Source organism: Hyperolius riggenbachi, chromosome 7, assembly GCF_040937935.1.
Source record: "Hyperolius riggenbachi isolate aHypRig1 chromosome 7, aHypRig1.pri, whole genome shotgun sequence".
Taxonomy (NCBI): domain Eukaryota; kingdom Metazoa; phylum Chordata; class Amphibia; order Anura; family Hyperoliidae; genus Hyperolius; species Hyperolius riggenbachi.
Genome location: NC_090652.1, coordinates 97162250 through 97184833, shown reverse-complemented (window position 1 = coordinate 97184833; position 22584 = coordinate 97162250). Strand labels below are relative to the sequence as shown.

At 44.7% G+C, this 22584-nt stretch overlaps 1 protein-coding gene across 8 annotated transcripts in view; it reads left to right on the top strand.

Annotated features, from left to right (window-relative positions):
* LOC137524482 (ankyrin repeat and fibronectin type-III domain-containing protein 1-like) overlaps positions 1–22584 on the top strand; it is a 747681-nt gene that overhangs the window by 698186 nt on the left and 26911 nt on the right. For all 8 annotated transcript variants that reach the window (XM_068244405.1, XM_068244403.1, XM_068244402.1 and 5 more), the window contains 3 exons: positions 4291–4441; positions 4628–4796; positions 21667–21833. In XM_068244405.1, the coding sequence (XP_068100506.1) occupies positions 4291–4441; positions 4628–4796; positions 21667–21833 (487 nt within the window). The remainder of the gene's footprint in view (positions 1–4290; positions 4442–4627; positions 4797–21666; positions 21834–22584) is intronic.

Sequence of the window (22584 nt, the reverse complement as noted above, 5' to 3'; positions counted from 1 at the left end):
GGGAAAAATTGCTTCAGTCCTTGAGGTGAAAACACCTGTAGGCTGATGCGGTTAGAATCTAAAAAATATGGCAACCTCCATATCCTTCTCGCTACAGCTGTCCTTTAAAGGGGAACTGAAGACAGAGGTATATGGAGGCTGTCATGTTTATTTCCTTTTAGACAATACCAGTTGCCTGGCAGCCCTGCTGATCCTCTGCCTCTAATACTATTAGCCATAGCCCCTGAACAAGCATGTAGCAGATCAGGTGTTTCAGTGGTTCAGACTTATAAGTCTGATCTGACAAGACTAGCTGCATGCTTGTTTCTGGTTTTAATCAGATACTACTGCAGAGAAATAGACCAGCAGGGCTGCCAGGCAACTGGTATTGATTAAAAGGAAATAAACATGACAGCCTCCATATACCTCTCTCTTCAGTTCCCCTTTAAGTCAAACATCTGATTGTCATGACTATTCAGGGTCTAGGAGGATTAGCAAGACAGCCAGACAATCCGGTTGTTTAAAAATAAATAAATATGGCAGCCTCCATATCCCTCTCAGGTCTGTTGTGCTATTACAATAGTTTTATGTTGTGGAATAAACAGCAGAAACAGCATTCAGTGTCCATAGTGGGAACTGAGCCTAGGACCCTCATTCTACAAGTCTACAGGGCTAAGCATGGTGCCACTGCAGTGCTCAATGTTGCTAAATAATTATTAGTAAGTACTGCTGTTGTTTATTTCCACTGAATGTGCACAGTCCTGCATATGTCAGATTCCATCTCTCTGTAGGGTATTTCATTCTGCGAAGCACTTTCCTACCCGTGTCTTGGTTTCTGTTACATTTCGAAGACATATAGACATGCATCATCCTAGACTGGGAGATGATTGAGACACCTTACACGACACAGCGCAGCATACTCAGTTTTCCTCCACTATGCCAAAGTCATTTCAGTGAAGCACGTACCCCACCACTATGCTGTATTTAGGCCTTCAGCTTACTTTTCGCCGTCCCCCCATCTAGCACTGCACACGTGCACACGTTGCACATTTGAAATTAACTCATGTTTCAAGATTTTAATCCCACCATCATCAGTTGCCTGGATGGACAGAATTGAAATATCTGCCTGTATATCACCTGTCGCTGCTTTTCCCGTTGGTCACTAATCCATGTGCACAGGGTTAAGCCATGAGAACTGAGGCTGCAAATTTTTTCTGATCTGTCTGTATCTGGGGATTTAACCCAGTCAATCCCCGAAGCCCCTTAACAGCTCCTGAGGCGCCATTCATTCTACAGCGTCTGAGCACATTTTTCAGCATACAGTTTTGAACAGCAGGAGAGGCAGACACAGTTTGTAGGCAGGTTCTTCAGTGGTTATAGAATTATCTGACCCTACTAGGAAGAGAACTGCCAATTCCTAGTAACTGCAGAGACAATATTGACTGGAAACGTCTTAGTGGGATACTGAAAAGGAAATCCAAAGGGGTTCGAGATCAGGTCAAGCTCATAAAAAATAATGTTAATACTGGAAGAAAGAATGATATTGTTGATGATGCTGTTGCTTATTTAGATCAGTCAATAATAAAGTGTGTGAACATTTCTTAATGCATGTGCTGTGAGCAGTACATTATAAATACATTATACACTTGTAGGTATTACAGACTTATTCAAATATGCTATATTTGCCAGCTGTGGCTTAACAGTCTGGCAGTCCAGCTTCCTTAAAGCAAACCTCCAGACTAAAAATCTACTCAGCAGAACTGAAAAGGCTTGGTGTTTCTTTAACAGTTTTACAGCATCAGACCTTTGTTTTTCTTATAGAAGTCAAATTTTTTGCTACATTTTTAGCTAAGCTCCGCCCCATCAAAGAAAACTGCCCGGACTTTTTTCCCCTGATGCTGTGCAAAGCATGATGGGATTTCCTATGTTGTTGTTCATGTTGCCTAGCAATTGGGAGGGGTGATCAGGACACAGGACAGTTGGAACTGTGTCTCATGCTCCGTCACCTCCTTTCAACCAAAAAGATGGCTGCCCTAATAAAATCACAAACCTTTGCCTGTTCTTTTAAAACCGGGTGGGTAAGAGATTATATTACCTATCTATTTTAATTAACATAAATAATGTAACTTAATGACAGTATGTTTGTTTAGGCTGACGTTCCTCTTTAACCACTTCGGGACCGGCCGCCTAACTCCCCCTTAAAGAGGAACTCCAGTGAAAATAATGTAATAAAAAAAGTGCTTCATTTTTACAATAATTATGTATACATGATTTAGTGAGGCAGGGAACACACTTGACTTTCAGTTTTCCGCGCGCGTTTTTCTGCATACTTTTTCTGCACACCAAGTGTGTTTCCATGCAGGAAAACGCGCGCGTTTTTTCACAGCAGCTGATGTAAATGATAGAGGAAACTGCCAAAATGTGCAGAATCAGGATGCAGAATGTCAGTTTTTTTTCTGCGTGCGAACAACACAGTAAGTGTGTACTAGCACATTGATTAACATGAGTTCTCAGTTTTTCTGTGCAGAAAACGCGCACGAAAACAGTCAAGTGTGTTCCCTGCCTGAGTGTTTGCTCATTGTAAAATCTTTCCTCTCCCAGATTCACATTCTGACTTGTATTACATGGTGACATTGTTACTGTGGGCAGATTATGGAGCTGTTTCTAGCTGGTCTGGCTTTAACAGACAGCTATTTCCTGTCTGAACATTGTTACATTGTGACAGTTTGCCCAGAGTACCGTACGGTACCAGAGCCTCTTGTGGGAGGGGTTTCAGCACAAAATCAGTCATACAGCGCCCCCTGATGGTCTGTTTGTGAAAATCATTATTTTTCTCATGTAAAAGTGGGTATCAGCTACTGATTGGGATAAAGTTCAATTCTTGGTCGGAGTTTCTCTTTAAGGACCAGGGCATTTTGCGATGGAGGGGGATGCGCGCGTTTGGGGGGGTCGGGCGGCCGGATCCTGTCTGTGGCTGGCTGAGCAGTGTCCCCCCCCCCCCATGGTGGCAAGTGTCCCCCCTGTGCGCAGCAGCAATCACTCACCTTCCAGGCTCCAGCGATGAGCCGCAGTAGCCTCCTTCTTCTCCAGCCGGCATCTCTGCTCAAAATGACGCTCAGGTCGTGTCGCGGCTTCATGACGTCATCAAGCCAGGACCCGGCGCTGACGTCAGACGCAGAGATGCCGGCCAGAGCAGAGGGGGGCGCCGATCGTCACTGGAACGGCAGGGAGGTGAGTGGATCTTCTTCTTTCCCCCCTGCCGCCGCCGCCTCTGTCAAAGTGGATCACTACAATCCGCCGGCGATCGTAGTGATCAGCAGCCATACGCGATGGCTGCTGATTACTCGGGGGAGATGCCAGCTGTCCTATGACAGCTTAATCTCCACCTCCGGGTACGCACAATCGCGTCGGGATGGTTTGTTAGCGCTGAACGTTGAATCAACATCCGGTCAGAACGGTATCACCACCTGCTGGACGTTGATTCAACGAGCCTGGTCCGCAAGTAGTTAAGACCATCTTCGCAACTGAAACACTGCCATAATGTACATGATGCTACATTTTGCAGAAGAGGATGTACAAAGTAATGAACTATTTTCAGCCAATTTGCACTAATATCTTGAGAGGCCCCTAAAAAATAATTTCTATGTGATGCAGTTTTAATGTTTTGCCTACATTTTTCAATTCTAATATATGCTTCTCATTGCAGTAAGACACAACTAAAATATGTATCAACATAAACTACAGTAAGGGCCCGTTTCCACTAGAGCGAATCCGCATGCGTTGTCTGCATGCGGATTCGCATAACCAATACAAGTGGATGAGACTGTTTCCACTTGTCAGTTTTTTGGTGCGTTTTTCTGTGCAGGATTTTTCTGCACGGTAGGGCCTGCAGAATTCGCCTGCGTGAGGAATGCAGGCGATTTGCAGGCTATGTATTTAATAGGGAAAACGCACATGCGTTTTTTGCCGCGATTTCGCGTGCGAATTCGCACGAAAACTAATGCAAATTGAACCAGGCAGTGACATGGTTAAAATCGCTCATAGCCTGCCTATGCGAAATCGCATGCGAAATCGCGGCAAAAATCGCATGCGGAATCGCATCCGCATGCGATTTTGTCAGCGGTGGAATCCCGGCGATTCGCACCGCACTAGTGGAAACGGGCCCTAACACATACATGTGCTGTGAATGAGCCGTAAAATGATTCTCGCCATTTACCTTACTCAATATACATCTGTAAATTAGTGAACATTACATGATAAATTTGGCCAGAAGATGGAAATGTTTTACCACATAGTTTCCCTTCAATGCAGGGAAGAATGGGAATGGCTACAGACACTGGCCAGCGTGGATGAACCAGTCGACAACGAACAGAATTCAGAAAGCTGCCAAAATCCATTACTGAAAGATCTCAAGACTGCTGTGAACAATCTGATGGGTCAAATCAACATCACCCCGCAAGAGGTAACCACCCCTGACAAGTTAACAGAGAACCTAGTCTCTTACTACTACAACAGATAATAAATCCAGCTGAGCAAAAGTGTGAGCCTTATGCATATTAGTTATGAAACCGAATACTGTTCAGATGTTATAAACACAAATTATACTGCCACCAACAATCTTGCACTGACTATTCATCTGTGTATGTAGGCTAAAGATTTCCGTCTCTACAGTCAAGAAGTTCTGGAGTTCGGTGGCCAGGTCTCTTTTTTCTTGCTACTGCCCCCATCTGATGATGTCTGCACTGCTCCTGGTCAGAACAATCCCTACACGCCTTACTCAGGATTTCTCACACTGCCCCTTCAAATTTTTGAGCTAGGTAAGGCCATCCAAGCTTGTCATTATTGAGTATGGTGAAATAATATCAAAAGACAAATTTTGTTTTGCTTGCAACTTTAGCAGGTTGGGTGCCACTGAAGCACCACAAAAATGTGAAACTTTTTTTCTTTACAATAGAGTAGTCTTGGGTATCAGTATCCGTCTCCAATAGGAATTGGCTAATGCCAGATAAGTGTGCTTTCTGGTTGCCTGAGACTCCATGTTAAAAAACAAGTCTAGCTGTTAATCTACTGCTGCTTTTTCTAAGCATGAGTATTTCAGTTTCTTGCATTCAGTACCTCTGTCAGGCAGCCGGCAGAGACCAAGAAAAAAAAAAATGAAAAACTGTCAATTTATATGGTTCTGTAGAGTTGTCGCTTAGAGATTATCAATAAAATGCTACTTTTTCCAACTTTGCTTGCATACCTCTTGTAGCACGGAATTGAAACATCTTATATAATGCAGCAAGCATAGTTAAAGTTAAAGAAATGCAAAATTATATAAACAGAACAGTGCTACTATATTTACCACTTTTGGACCCGCAGTAATAGATCTTTTTCTAAAATCAAGTTGTGGTCACTGTAATTGGCTCACAGTGATCACTGTGATTGGCTCACCGTGATCATGGGGTCAGGAGCTCTGCTGTCATTGTGAAAGCAGAGTAAGCAGGCTGCAGCAACGACAAAGCGGAGCGAACGACGACAGCAAGAAGACCATGTGGCAAGTACCTGTAATCTATGCCCTGGCAGGGATAACATCTTCCAAACAGGGCATAGATTTCAACTACCAAGGACTGGTTAATCAGCAAAAAAGGTGGTCCATCTTTATCACATCAGAAGACACACTTTTATGCTTGTTGCAGGAGATGAGTCAGTAAATCTTAAAGGAACTCTATCAAAACATGTGTTCTAAAATGTCAATGTACAAATTATGTCTAAGTAGCTGTGTAAACATTTTTCTACCTTTCATTTTAAGTATCAGAGGCAAAAGCTTTAATTCATTGTGTGTATATTTTAGCTACGTTTGGAATGTCTCATTTGCAGAGGTACAAATCATGCAACCTGACATGCTAAGAACAGTGTAATATTGAAGCAGATTACCGGACAGGCTTTTGTCTTCATATATCAGGTTACACACACACACACACACACACACACACACACACACACACACACACACACACACACACACACACGATACATTTCCTCTGCTCTCTGTGAGAGAAAGCTCTGCCTGTCTCTGACTGAGCTCTCTGCACACATAGAGTTAATGATGCACTGTGAAGGGAATCCCCCCCTCCCCTCATGGCTGAGTCTGCCATCAGAATTTTAGCAGACTGCCCTCAGAAAAGTGTGAAAGGGATTAGATAACAGTATACAGAGAAATAAGGATTCAGATGTGTACACCAACACTTAGCAGCACTTCCCAAACATTTCCTATCTCAATTGAAAAAACATGTCAATTGATAGTGTCCCTTTAACTTTTATTACTAAAAACAGATGCTGCATTTACTGCCTATAATAAAAATTGACATAAGAGGGCAATAGGGGACTAGGATTCTGTAGACCCTTTGGTGGTCCATAATATTATCAGGGTGTTTTCCCCTCTAAACCACACTAATCAGAATGCATATTAACCACTTGAGGACCACAGTCTTTCTACCCCTTAAGGACCGGCCACTTTTTTTCCATTCAGACCACTGCAGCTTTCACGGTTTATTGCTCGCTCATACAACCTACCACCTAAATGAATTTTGGCTCCTTTTCTTGTCACTAATAAAGCTTTCTTTTGGTGCTATTTGATTGCTCCTGCGATTTTTACTTTTTATTATATTCATCAAAAAAGACATGAATTTTGGCAAAAAAATGATTTTTTTAACTTTCTGTGCTGACATTTTTCAAATAAAGTAAAATTTCTGTATACATGCAGCGCGAAAAATGTGGACAAACATGTTTTTGATTAAAAAAAAACCATTCAGTGTATATTTATTGGTTTGGGTAAAAGTTATAGCGTTTACAAACTATGGTGCAAAAAGTGAATTTTCCCATTTTCAAGCATCTATGACTTTTCTGACCCCCTGTCATGTTTCATGAGGGGCTAGAATTCCAGGATAGTATAAATACCCCCCAAATGACCCCATTTTGGAAAGAAGACATCCCAAAGTATTCACTGAGAGGCATAGTGAGTTCATAGAAGATATTATTTTTTGTCACAAGTAAGCGGAAAATGACACTTTGTGACCAAAAAAAAGAAAAAAAAAAGAATCCATTTCTTCTAACTTGCGACAAAAAAAAATGAAATCTGCCACGGACTCACCATGCCCCTCTCTGAATACCTTGAAGTGTCTACTTTCCAAAATGGGGTCATTTGTGGGGTGTGTTTACTGTCCTCGCATTTTGGGGGGTGCTAATTTGTAAGCACCCCTGTAAAGCCTAAAGGTGCTCATTGGACTTTGGGCCCCTTAGCGCAGTTAGGCTGCAAAAAAGTGCCACACATGTGGTATTGCCGTACTCGAGAAGTAGTAGAATGTGTTTTGGGGTGTATTTTTACACATACCCATGCTGGGTGGGAGAAATATCTCTGTAAATGACATTTTTTTCATTTTTTTTACACACAATTGTCCATTTACAGAGTTATTTCTCCCACCCAGCATGGGTATGTGTAAAAATACACCCCAAAACACATTGTACTACTTCTCCCGAGTACGGCGATACCACATGTGTGGCACTTTTTTGCACCCTAACTGCGCTAAAGGGCCCAAAGTCCAATGAGTACCTTTAGGATTTCACAGGTCATTTTGCGGAATTTGATTTCCAGACTACTCCTCACGGTTTAGGGCCCCTAAAATGCCAGGGCAGTATAGGAACCCCACAAATGACCCCATTTTAGAAAGAAGACACCCCAAGGTATTCCGTTAGGAGTATGGTGAGTTCATAGAAGATTTTATTTTTTGTCAAAAGTTAGCGGAAAATTGATTTTTATTGTTTTTTTCACAAAGTGTCATTTTCCACTAACTTGTGACAAAAAATAAAATCTTCTATGAACTCACCATACTCCTAACGGAATACCTTGAGGTGTCTTCTTTCTAAAATGGGGTCATTTGTGGGGTTCCTATACTGCCCTGGCATTTTAGGGGCCCTAAACCGTGAGGAGTAGTCTGGAAATCAAATTCCGCAAAATGACCTGTGAAATCCTAAAGGTACTCATTGGACTTTGGGATCTTTAGCGCAGTTAGGGTGCAAAAAAGTGCCACACATGTGGTATCGCCGTACTCGGGAGAAGTAGTACAATGTGTTTTGGGGTGTATTTTTACACATACCCATGCTGGGTGGGAGAAATAACTCTGTAAATGGACAATTGTGTGTAAAAAAATCAAAAGATTGTCATTTACAGAGGTATTTCTCCCACCCAGCATGGGTATGTGTAAAAATACACCCCAAAACACATTGTACTACTTCTCCCGAGTATGGCAATACCACATGTGTGGCACTTTTTTGCACCCTAACTGCGCTAAAGGGCCCAAAGTCCAATGAGTACCTTTAGGATTTCACAGGTCATTTTGCGAAATTTGATTTCCAGACTACTCCTCACGGTTTAGGGCCCCTAAAATGCCAGTTCAGTATAGGAACCCCACAAATGACCCCATTTTAGAAAGAAGACACCCCAAGGTATTCCGTTAGGAGTATGGTGAGTTCATAGAAGATTTTATTTTTTGTCACAAGTTAGTGGAAAATGACACTTTGTGAAAAAAACAATAAAAATCAATTTTCCGCTAACTTTTGACAAAAAATAAAATCTTCTATGAACTCACCATACTCCTAACGGAATACCTTTGGGTGTCTTCTTTCTAGAATGGGGTCATTTGTGGGGTTACTATACTGTCCTGGCATTTTAGGGGCCCTAAACTGTGAGGAGTAGTCTTGAAACCAAATGTCGCAAAATGACCTGTGAAATCCTAAAGGTACTCATTGGACTTTGGGCCCCTTAGCGTACTTAGGGTGTAAAAAAGTGCCACACATGTGGTACCGCCGTACTCAGGAGAAGTAGTATAATGTGTTTTGGGGTGTATTTTTACACATACCCATGCTAAGTGGGAGAAATATCTCTGTAAATGACAATTGTTTGATTTGTTTTACACACAATTGATCATTTACATAGAAATTTCTCCCACCCAGCATGGGTATGTGTAAAAATACACCCCAAAACACATTATACTACTTTTCCTGAGTACGGCGGTACCACATGTGTGACACTTTTTTGCAGCCTAGGTGCGCTAAGGGGCCCAACGTCCTATTCACGGGTCATTTTGAGGCATTTGTTTTCTAGACTACTCCTCGCGGTTTAGGGCCCCTAAAATGCCAGGGCAGTATAGGAACCCCACAAGTGACCCCATTTTAGAAAGAAGACACCCCAAGGTATTCCGTTAGGTGTATGGCGAGTTCATAGAAGATTTTATTTTTTGTCACAAGTTAGTGAAAAATGACACTTTGTGAAAAAAAACCAATAAAAATCAATTTCCGCTAACTTTTGACAAAAAATAAAATCTTCTATGAACTCGTCATACACCTAACAGAATACCTTGGGGTGTCTTTTTTTCTAAAATGGGGTCACTTGTGGGGTTCCTATACCGCCCTGGCATTTTACGGGCCCAAAACCGTGAGTAGTCTGGAAACCAAATGTCTCAAAATGACTGTTCAGGGGTATAAGCATCTGCAAATTTTGATGACAGGTGGTCTATGAGGGGGCGAATTTTGTGGAACCGGTCATAAGCAGGGTGGCCTTTTAGATGACAGGTTGTATTGGGCCTGATCTGATGAATAGGAGTGCTAGGGGGGTGACAGGAGGTGATTGATGGGTGTCTCAGGGGGTGGTTAGAGGGGAAAATAGATGCAATCAATGCACTGGGGAGGTGATCGGAAGGGGGTCTGAGGGGGATCTGAGGGTTTGGCCGAGTGATCAGGAGCCCACACGGGGCAAATTAGGGCCTGATCTGATGGGTAGGTGTGCTAGGGGGTGACAGGAGGTGATTGATGGGTGTCTCAAGGTGTGATTAGAGGGGGGAATAGATGCAAGCAATGCACTGGCGAGGTGATCAGGGCTGGGGTCTGAGGGCATTCTGAGGGTGTGGGCGGGTGATTGAGTGCCCTAGGGGCAGATAGGGGTCTAATCTGATAGGTAGCAGTGACAGGGGGTGATTGATGGGTAATTAGTGGGTGTTTAGGGTAGAGAACAGATGTGAACACTGCACTTGGGAGGTGATCGGACGTCGGATCTGCGGGCGATCTATTGGTGTGGGTGGGTGATCAGATTGCCCGCAAGGGGCAGGTTAGGGGCTGATTGATGGGTGGCAGTGACAGCGGGTGATTGATGGGTGGCAGTGACAGGGGGTGATTGATGGGTGGCAGTGACAGGGGGTGATTGATAGGTGATTGACAGGTAATCAGTGGGTTATTACAGGGGAGAACAGATGTAAATATTGCACTGGCGAATTGATAAGGGGGGGTCTGAGGGCAATCTGAGCGTGTAGGCGGGTGATTGGGTGCCCGCAAGGGGCAGATTAGGGTCTGATCTGATGGGTAACAGTGACAGGTGGTGATAGGGGGTGATTGATGGGTAATTAGTGGGTGTTTAGAGGAGAGAATAGATGGAAACACTGCGCTTGGGTGGTGATCTGATGTCGGATCTGCGGGCGATCTATTGGTGTGGGTGGGTGATCAGTTTGCCCGCAAGGGGCAGGTTAGGGGCTGATTGATGGGTGGCAGTGACAGGGGGTGATTGATGGGTGGCAGTGACAGGGGGTGATTGATGGGTGATTGACAGGTGATCAGTGGGTTATTACAGGGAAGGACAGATGTAAATAATGCCCTGGCGAATTGATAAGGGGGGGTCTGAGGGCAATCTGAGCGTGTAGGCGGGTGATTGGGTGCCCGCAAGGGGCAGATTAGGGTCTGATCTGATGGGTAACAGTGATAGGGGGTGATTGATGGGTAATTAGTGAGTGTTTAGAGGAGAGAATAGATGGAAACACTGCGCTTGGGTGGTGATCTGATGTCGGATCTGCGGGCGATCTATTGGTGTGGGTGGGTGATCAGTTTGCCCGCAAGGGGCAGGTTAGGGGCTGATTGTTGGGTGGCAGTGACAGGGGGTGATTGATGGGTGATAGGTGATTGACAGGTGATCAGTGGGTTATTACAGGGAAGGACAGATGTAATTAATGCACTGGTGAATTGATAAGGGGGGGGGGGGGGTCTGAGGGCAATCTGAGCGTGTGGGCGGGTGATTGGGTGCCCGCAAGGGGCAGCTTAGGGTCTGATCTGATAGGTAACAGTGACAGGTGGTGATAGGGGGTGATTGATGGGTAATTAGTGGGTGTTTAGAGAAGATAACAGATGTAAACAATACATTTGGGAGGTAATCTGACGGCGGGTTTGCGGGCGATCTAATGGTGTGGGTGGGTGATCAGATTGCCCGCAAGGGGCAGGTTAGGGGCTGATTGATGGGTGGCAGTGACAGGGGGTGATTGATGGGTGATAGGTGATTGGCAGGTGATTGACAGGTGATCAGTGGGTTATTACAGGGAAGAACAGATGTAATTAATGCACTGGCGAATTGATAAGGGGGGGTCAGAGGGCAATCTGAGCGTGTTGGCGGGTGATTGGGTGCCCGCAAGGGGCAGATTAGGGTCTGATCTGATAGGTAAAAGTGACAGGTGGTGATAGGGGGTGATTGATGGGTGATTGATGGGTAATTAGTGGGTGTTTAGAGGAGAGAATAGATGTAAACAATGGATTTAGGAGGTGATCTGATGTCGGATCTGCGGGCGATCTATTGGTGTGGGTGGGTGATCAGATTGCCCGCAAGGGGCAGGTTAGGGGCTGATTGTTGGGTGGCAGTGACAGGGGGTGATTGATGGGTGATTGATGGGTGATTGACGGGTGATTGACAGGTTATCAGGGAAGATAGATGCATACAGTACACAGGGGGGGGGGGGGGTCTGGGAAGAATCTGAGGGGTGGGGGGGGGTGATCAGGAGGGGGCAGGGGGGGGGATAAAAAAAAAATTGCATTGACAGATAGTGACAGGGAGTGATTGATGGGTTATTAGGGGGGTGATTGGGTGCAAACAGGGGTCTGGGGGGTGGGCAGGGGGGGGTCTGAGGGGTGCTGTGGGCGATCAGTGGGCGGGGGGGGGGCAGATCAGTGTGTTTGAGTGCAGACTAGGGTGGCTGCAGCCTGCCCTGGTGGTCCCTCGGACACTGGGACCACCAGGGCAGGAGGCAGCCTGTATAATACACTTTGTATACATTACAAAGTGTATTATACACTTTGTAGCGGCGATCGCGGGGTTAACATCCCGCCGGCGCTTCCGTATGGCCGGCGGGATGTTACGGCGGGTGGGCGGAGCCAGTTGCCGGGGGAAGCGCGCGTCATCAATGACGCGATCGCTCCCCCGGCATGCCTAAAGGACGCGCCGCCTGAAGGCGTATTGCGGTCCTTTAGGCGTCCACTTTGCCGCCGCCCATGGGCTGTGGGCGGTCGGCAAGTGGTTAAATTACACACCCTCATCACATCATCAGAATTGGCTTCAGGGGTGGAGCAATAATCAACTTGCAAGTATGACCTGGTAATGTATTCCCATTCATTCACTCTAAATATGCCGGAAGTACAAGAGCTTACATAGGTGACATAATAAAAGAGAAGCGGCCTAAAAACAACACGGCATTAAAAGGGAGGAGTAAGACAAAACCATAACCCCAACAGCTTCAAAATTTAAGGTATGGAGTTCCCACTGTTATGGGGTTCTGCCCCCAAAAAGTTCTGTATACATAAAATTTGTAAAAAGCCTTGTGCATAAAAAGGAGTCCGCCCTAATGAGTATTGCTTACAACAGCGTCCGGCTTTCAAAAGATCAATGGGCTGATAGATCCAGTTATGTATCGGGGGATTTGTTCAATGTAGATTCCTGCAGGATCCTCGTATCATTCCTGACAGTCCTGTCATCATCCGCAAAGCAGGGATCATCCGCTGTCACACAGCTCTCTCCGTGTACTCCACGCTGGTCTTGTGCGGCATGCGTCACTTCCGCATGAAGAATACAGTGCTCCGCTCGCCGCACTTCCGCCCAGCTGGCTTCACGTTCCTATTGGTGTTTACGGGTGACGTCACCACTCAAAGACCTCTGGGACTTACTTCGTAGGTATCCGCTAAGCGCTTACGCGGTATGCCACTTCGTCCTCAGTCTCCACCAAGCAAAATAAAGTTAAAGAAGAGAGAAACCTCAACGCGTTTCTGCCAATAAACGTTGGCCTTCAGGAGGGTTTTGCTAGTCTGAGGCTGCACTCATTTTCACTTCCTTTATACCAATCGTCCAATCATCCGACCCCATGTTAATGGGGTCATAGGTCATAGTTCACATGGCAACAGTTTCAATGTTTCCTTCCAAAATGCCGGGGGTCACGTAACTATCAAATTCCACTGTTTCTTCATATCACTGTTTGTGTCTTACTTTACTCTTTCATGTCAAATACATAAAAGTGAAGAGATGCATATGGTCACTTCATAGATCGAGCATAAAATAAAAACCACACTCATAAAAATAGAGTATCCACACAACATACATACTCCCCTAAACACCTTTGTTCACAGACAGATGTTCTCTGCAATGTTTGCACCCAGTCATTCACCTCCATTTAACTGTTCTTCATCAATTACCTTTTCTCCACATCACCAATAGACCAACATTTACCACAAATATCCACATAACCTAAACGGCTGTATGGATAAGATATTGCAATCATTTTATATACGGTACGTATATTAATTATTAATTATTATCAACCCAAGGATAGGGAGGGGAATGGGAGAAGGAGATGAATAGGGGCAGGGAGGAGGGGGATGCAGGATAGAAGGGGGTATGGGAGGGGAAACACGGAGGGAGTCATAAAGGATAGACCTACATACCCACCCACTGCCAAAGTCCCCAGTATAGAGCCCATTCATTCAAAAAAGGCGAACAGTTCCATCTCGCCATTCAAACCTTTGGGAATAAGGGTGTCCATCTGAAAGATCCACTTTGATTCACTTCGTGACATTTTCTTTATATAATCCCCACCTCTCCCACTATGTTTAACTACTTCAAGACCCAAAAATATAGTTCCCTTTAAACTTCCCCCATGTTCTTCCGTATAATGTTTAGACAAAGGGGGTCCTACACACTTCTTCTTTATATTATTAAAGTGTTCGCCCACCCTACTCTGAAGTGACCTTTTGGTCCTCCCTATATACCTCTTATGGCAGGGGCACTGTATACAGTAAATAACCCCGCACGTAGTACATGTTATAGGGTCCTTAATCTTATATTTTATCGAATCTGGCGCCACAACTTCTATTATTCTACCTGGGTTGTTAGTTCTCTTACAATTAAGACATATCCCATATCTAGTAAATTCCACTCTTCCCCTCCCTCCCCCATCAATACCAACCCTCCCTCTCTCATTAGCTGCTGTGGCGATGGAGAGTCCTATATTAGGTGCCTTTTTAAAGACCACCTTGGGGATATGTGGTAACTTGTCCCCAATAATCTTGTCCTCCCTCAGCACGTCCCAATGCTTGCGTATTATATTTGTAACCTTATTCGATTGGGACGTGTATTGCAGGATAACACTGAAATCATTATGCTCCCAGTTTTGATCCACCCTTGGACCCAATAAACTGTCCCTCTCCTTTCATCTAATCTCCATCCTGGACTCATCAACATGTTCCTCTGGATATCCCTTGTCCATGAGACAGTTCACGAGGTTCTCCGCTTCCCGGTCATAGTCTGATATATTTGTACAATTCCGGCAGAGTCTCGTGAACTGCCCCTTGGGAATATTATTAAGCCATCGTGGTAGATGACAGCTGGTATATAAGATGTAGCTATTAACATCCACCGGTTTGTGGAACGTTCTGGTCTTCAAAACACTGTCTTCCACATATAATTCTAAGTCCAGAAAATTAACAGTATGTACACTGATATCCACAGTAAATGAAATTCTCCAATCGTTTCTATTAATGCTCTCAATAAATTTCTGTAGCGATGAAGCGTCACCCTTCCATATCATCAACACATCGTCGATGAAACGGCGCCAGAGGACCAGATCCTCACCCGGGCCATGTTCCCCATAGACATAACTCTCCTCCCATACGGACATGAACAAATTTGCATAAGCGGGTGCGAACCTGGTCCCCATCGCCGTTCCACCGACCTGCAGGTACCAGCCGTCATCAAACTGAAAATAGTTATGCTCTAAGATGAATCAAATTGATTTCGATATATACTCTTTCTGAGTTACATCCAAAGTTTCATCTTTATTCAGATAAAAATCAACAGCTCCCAGTCCTCTTTCGTGATCGATAATAGTATATAAGGAAGCCACATCCAGTGTGCACATAATCCATCCCTCCTCCCACTGTAGGTCCTCCAGGGTGTTTATAATCTGCTTAGTATCCGCAATGTAGGCCTTCGTGTTTTTTACTGATTTTTGTAGAAACGTGTCCACATATCTGGAAAGATTCGCCGTCAGAGAATCCACACCAGATACTATAGGCCTACCGGGGGGATTGCTCAAACCCTTATGAATTTTTGGCAGATGGTAAAACAGTGGCCTTCGTGGAAACTTTATATTCAAAAAGTCATATTCTCTCATGGTCAAAACTCCACAACTCAATCCATCATCCAATATTGCTTTCAATTGCCTGGCGAAGTTGACCGTTGGATCCTGGCCCATGACGCAGTAAGTCTCTGGGTCGTTCAACAGCCTATATGCTTCAGCCTTATAAGCATCCGTGTCCTTTATTACGATCCCCCCACCTTTGTCCGCCTGACGTATAGTGATGGTTAAATCATCTCGTAAATCTTTTAAGGCTTTCCTTTCGGTACTTTTTAAGTTATCACTTCCAAATTTGTTAATTTTCATACGTCTAATGTCTTTCTCTACTAGGTTCTCAAATGCTGTCATAGCATCACTATATTCCATGTTAGGAAAAAAGGTGGAGGGATTTTTTTAGAGAGGTATGTGTAAACCTTGAATCTGTGTTTTCCCTTTGTATGGGGTTCTTTAGAAAGAATTTCTTCAGGCAGAGTTTCCTCATACATTTTTTCACATTAATATATGATTCAAATTTATTTATTCTATTACTGGGAGTGAATTTTAGTCCCTTCGATAGGAGATTAACTTCATCTTTCTCCAACTTTCGTTTACTCAAGTTAAATACCCCCTTATCCCCAACCTCTAATGGTTGGTTGTAGTCCTCTACTTCCTTTTTACTCCCCTTCCCGCTTCCCCTACATCCCCTTTTCCGTTTCCTACCCTGGGGGTCCTATCCTTGGGTTGATAATAATTAATAAACGTACCGTATATAAAATGATTGCAATATCTTATCCATACAGCCGTTTAGGTTATGTGGATATTTGTGGTAAATGTTGGTCTATTGGTGATGTGGAGAAAAGGTAATTGATGGAGAACAGTTAAATGGAGGTGAATGACTGGGTGCAAACATTGCAGAGAACATCTGTCTGTGAACAAAGGTGTTTAGGGGAGTATGTATGTTGTGTGGATACTCTATTTTTATTGATTTTTATGAGTGTGGTTTTTATTTTATGCTCGATCTATGAAGTGACCATATGCATCTCTTCACTTTTATGTATTTGACATGAAAGAGTAAAGTAAGACACAAACAGTGATATGAAGAAACAGTGGAATTTGATAGTTACGTGACCCCCGGCATTTTGGAAGGAAACATTGAAACTGTTGCCATGTGAACTATGACCCCATTAACATGGGGTCGGATGATTGGACGATTGGTATAAAGGAAGTGAAAATGAGTGCAGCCTCAGACTAGCAAAACCCTCCTGAAGAAGGCCAACGTTTATTGGCAGAAACGCGTTGAGGTTTCTCTCTTCTTTAACTTTATTTTGCTTGGTGGAGACTGAGGACGAAGTGGCATACCGCGTAAGCGCTTAGCGGATACCTACGAAGTAAGTCCCAGAGGTCTTTTTTTGAGTGGTGACGTCACCCGTAAACACCAATAGGAACGTGAAGCCAGCTGGGCGGAAGTGCGGCGAGCGGAGCACTGTATTCTTCATGCGGAAGTGACGCATGCCGCACAAGACCAGCGTGGAGTACACGGAGAGAGCTGCGTGACAGCGGATGGTCCCTGCTTTGCGGATGATGACAGGACTGTCAGGAATGATACGAGGATCCTGCAGGAATCTACATTGAACAAATCCCCCGATACATAACTGGATCTATCAGCCCATTGATCTTTTGAAAGCGGGACGCTGTTGTAAGCAAATAGTCATTAGGACGGACTCCTTTTTATGCACAAGGCTTTTTACAAATTTTATGTATACAGAACTTTTTGGGGGCAGAACCCCATAACAGTGGGAACTCCATACCTTAAATTTTGAAGCTGTTGGGTTTTTTTTTTTTTAGATGGGCCCCTCTATGGTGTGTATGTAGAGGTGGTGTGGATTGGATGAGCGAATTGAGGGTATCCATTTATATATCTTTTATTTTGTGAGTGTTGATGCTTTTGAATAAAGAAGATTTAATATATTACTAGCGCGTTAGACCTATATATAAAAACCATAACATGGTACTAATACCTCATCAAAATGACCCCAATACAATTTGCCATTGTTCCCTTATTGTTAGCCTGTCTATGCTCTGCCCCTCTGCATCCTTCATGTTTTTTTGTATTACATTAGACATATTTGCTCCACCCCTTGCAAAAAGCTTTTCCCACCAAAAATCGCAATTATTGCAAACTCGATGTGATCATGATTTTCACCATTTGAATCTAGCTCATTTTTAGCTGCAATTTTCATGTAGCATAAAAATCAAAGCACATTAGTGGAAAATGGGCACCACACTTTCCATGTTCGTCATGGTGCCCTTGCAATCTGCAAAACGTGAGTGTTAATCAAGTTGAAATGCAGCCGGTAGAATTTTGCAGACAAAGGAATGTTTTTCTATATAACAAACTTTTTTTTCACCTCCCCTTTCCATTTGATCAGAGTTATAGCACATTGGAATAATTGAACAGGTCTTCACTTACTTTCTTTATTCCAAGGTTGTAAGCTGCAGTGCAGACCTCAAGAAAGCTGCATGCACAGGATATCTGCAGCATGAACTTTGATTTACCGTGGGCAGAGGTTAATGAACTAGGCCACCAACCTGTGGATGGTTGATTTCTGGCCTTATCCGTACAGATAAGGCCAGGCCTTTTAACGATGGGCCCCCAGTTCGAATCTGGGACAGGACAGCATCTGCATAGAGTTTGTATGTTCTTACTGTATTTGTGTGGTGTTCTTGTAAGCACTCCGGTTTTATCACACATTCAAAAAACATTCAGATAAGCTTCCAACCAAAAATTGGCCTCAGAGTGTTATAGGGATATTAGGGATATTTGACACCAGTATGGATTAGATTGTGTCCATGTGAACTGGACAGTGGCGGCTCCAGCTTCAGATTTTTGGGGGGGCACAAGGGCTGGCAGGCCGGGCTTGACGGGGGGGCAAATTGGTCGTGGTCATGACGTCATGTGGGCGGGGCTAACTGTAATGTAGTTGTACCAGCTAACATAGTTACATAAAAAAAAATGAAGGAAACACACATAATGTCAGATAGCCTTTCACCAGTAAATGCACATAAGAGTCAGCTTTTCACCAGTAAATGCACATAATGACAGACAGCATTTCCCCAGTAAATGCACATAAGAGACAGACAGCATTTCCCCAGTAAATGCACATAAGAGACAACTTTTCACCAGTTAATGCACGTAATGACAGACTGCATTTCCGCAGTAAATGCACATAAGAGACAACTTTTCACCAGTTAATGCACATAATGACAGACAGCATTTCCCCAGTAAATGCACATAAGAGACAGACAGCATTTCCCCAGTAAATGCACATAAAAGACAACTTTTCACCAGTTCATGCACATAATGACAATCAGCATTTCCCCAGTAAATGCACATAAGAGACAACTTTTCACCAGTAAATGCACATAATGACAGACAGCCAGTGTTTCCAGCATAGGTAGCCAGGTGTATAGCTGTCCCCAGTATATGTAGCCAGGCGTATAGCTTTCCCCAGTATATGTAGTCAGGCTGGTGGTGGTGGGCTGGGGGCCCCAGGGCACCTCAATCCTGACTGGTGGTGAGCTGGAGGCCTCAGGCCTGCGGGGCTGGTGGTGGTGGTCTAGGGGCCCCAGGGCAGCTCAGGCCTGGCTGGTGGTGGTGGGCTGGGGGCCCCAGGGCACCTCAATCCTGACTGGTGGTGGGCTGGAGGCCTCAGGCTTGCGTGGCTGGTGGTGGTGGTCGTCTAGGGGCCCCAGGGCAGCTCAGGCCTGGCTGGTGGTGGGCTGGGGGCCCCAGGGCAGCTCAGGCCTGGCTGGTGGCAGTGGGCTGGGGGCCCCAGGGAACCTCAGGCCTAGCTGGTGGTGGTGGGCTGGGGGCCCCCCAGGGCAGCTAAGGCCTGGCTGGTGGTGGTGGCCTGGGGGCCGCAGCTCAGGCCTGGCCGGTGGTGGGGAGGCCTCAGGGCTGGTGGTGGGCGGGGTGGGTGGGTAGGCTGCACCCCCCCTCTCAGAGTCAGGCCTAGTTGGTAGTGGTGCCGTGCTGGCCTGGTGCAGGGCTCAGCTGCAAAAAAAAAAATTGGGCTGGCTGAAGTGGACAGGAGGACGGACAGCCGGGACAGGACACCCACGACCACCCACTTTGAGCTGCCTTGCCGTCGGAGTTCCGAGTCCGGCTGTTGTGCGCTGCTGACTGCTGAGCTCTGGCTGGCTGACTCGGCTCCAGCCTTCAGTCCTGTGCGGTGTGCGCTGTCCGTGTCACTCCTGTCGGCGGCAACTAGCTGCTGCGCGGGCGGGCGAGGAGACGTGACGCCAGACGTTGTCACGTGTTGACACGCCCGCCAGACGCCAGCACACAACGTAGTACCCTGGTGGGTGGTGACTGTCCAGTCAGCGCCAGCCCAAGCCCTCCTCCCACTCAGGCTCCACTCCTTTTGTGCAGGTTGGGTCGGAAGTTCTCTCGGCTGCGGCAGGGGGGCTTTAAGGGGGGCTAATTAGTCGCCAGCTGGGGCTGAAGCCTGGGTAAGCCCCAGTGTGGCGCCGCCACTGCTTAAAGAGGACCTAAACTCATCCTCAAGAGTGAAGGAAAAACACAGAGAAACCCACCTTATGTGTACTTAGAGATAACTGCCTGTCTAGTTCGCCCTTATCTGCGGTAATGAGCCACTGTAATTTGAGATGTCAGCTCTGTGTGATGTTCAGTCAGGCTATATGTAAACACAGGAGTTTAATCCTATCTGTTCTTCCAGCAAACCAGGAAGTAACTACACTGCAGTATCTCTGAAGGAGCTCTATAAGCTGTAACAACGAAATGTTCTTCTGGAAAGGCTATTATGCTGTTAATCTTTTAGAACAGAGAGGAAGTCCTGGCTTTAGGTCTGCTTTAAGTGGTATAAGCACTACGTCAATGCTTCATAAATTCTAAATAAATGAATAAATACAACCGTGGAGGAACTTCACTGGAATACAATGGAAAAATAAAGGAAAAGCATTCCAACAGTATTTGCAACTAATCAGTCCTGCTGTGTATTCATAAAGCCCTACTAAAGCTTCGTACACACGCCTGATCAAAGGCAACGACAGGTCCGTCGTCACCTCCCGCTGGGCGGGGTTTCAGCAGACAGTCCGGCGTGTGTACAGTCTGTCGGCGGACTGATAAGGCTGTTTCTGAACGATCCGCCGGGCGGATCGCTCAGAAACAGCCTTATCAGTCCGCCGACAGAATGTACACACGCCGGACTGTCTGCTGAAACCCCGCCCAGCGGGAGGTGACGACAGACCCGTTGTTGCCTTTGATCAGGTGTGTTACGGGCCTTAAGGCTAAAATAAAATAAAAACTACCTCTGTTGCCACTTTTCATAGATCTCCTTATAGTAACACTAGGTGGTGTACACCATTAAATTAGTGGATGGGATTCAGCACAGCCAAAAGTAACAGATAAACATTGTTTGGAGTTCTAACACGTCAGCCAGATAGCGTCTTGATGGTAAAGAGACCACAAATGCATAAAGCCTTGTACACACTAGATTAGGGATGCCAAACTGGTCCTACGAGGTCTGAGGTCCTCACACATTTTTGACACAGCTCAAATTAATTGATGGGACTGAATCAGGGAAAGGCGTGGTCCATCATGTAGAACACATTCCTCTCTTTCTCAGTCCATCCTAAACACTGGCATGGATCTGGCCCTCCAGGCCTGGAGTTCGACACCTGTGCACTAGATGGTTCTCGGCCAAACTCACCTCTGCTGAGAATCTATCGTGTACCCAGCAACCCCTGATCCTCCTCGTTGCCTCGGCCACTAATCTCCATAAAGGAGAACACACTGCTCAGCCAGGAGCCCAGCTATGTGTCTGTTCAATGCTAGTTCTTAAACCGCCACCCAAAACAAACAGGAATGATCAGTTACAGAAATGGAAAGTGTGTACGTAGCCTAAGTATTGTACTGTTAAAGGAACAAACAAAATCCCATTAGCAGGAGGCCCCAAAATAAATTTTGCATAATTAAATCAAAAACAAAAAAAACTTGCAAAGTCAATGATCCAAATCTTCATTCAAGCAGCATTATACAGTACTTAGTAAAATAAGTCAAAGGAATCGTGACAAAAATGCTGTGGTTGTTGGCATGCACAATATGTTATAGATTATTGTTAAAATAGCAAACATGTGCATTTGTGCTGCTCAGAGTCTTTATTGTTGTTCTATTACTGCATAATTAGATTGTGTTTGTTTGTTTTTTATCCTCATCCAGTTCACTTCTTCACATACGATCGTGATTTCATCAGCCAGTACTGTCAGCTATCAGCATTGTTGGAATTAGAGTCTCTCCTGTCACAGCAGAGTCTTAGAGAGGCATTCTCTGATACTGAACTTACAACTGCAAAACAGCGCCATCAGCAAGTTCAGGACTTTATGCAGGTAACATACAGAGTAATTATAATTCAGTTCATGGCATGAGATTATCCCCAACAAACTGGGAAGGTAGTTGATAACTATTGCTTATCTTCCTTATATGGTCACTTTGATGAATAGATCAGGCATAAACCTTATACGCTGGCTTCAAAATGAGATTAACGCAATGGAATATTTCTAAAACTAGCCGAACCATAAACAAAAAAAAGCACATTCCCCTGTTAAAATGTTTTTTTGTGTTGTAACAGATTAGACCACAAATAGTGACTTATGTGTACAGTGCGATTGAAAAAGGAATCAAATTTGTTAGGGGGGAAAAATATTAAAATATAACAAGTTTGCAAACCCTAAAAGGATACTCAATACCATAGATTAGCAGGTTAGTTGCAGTTGAAAAGTACAGCTATAGTTGAGGAGGAATCAATCAGCTATTATACCATAGGATTACCGAAATCAGTTAGGAATTATACCTGATGGAAAAGATTAGAAGAAAACATTCACAAAATGGCTCTTGTAGACAGATGGCACATGTGACCTCCCCAAGCTGTTTAAATTCTACATGGAACTACCCTATATCCTTTTTCTTTTTTTCTCACTGTAAGGGTTAAGAATTCTGGTATGTAAATTTTACACTTTCTCCTCAGTCAGATTGGAGTTGGCCTGCATCAAAGCTCTGACTGATAATTCATTACAACCCATAACACTCTTGCACAGCAGAGAAACACTTGAGTTTAGGAAATAGATAACAAGGTCCACA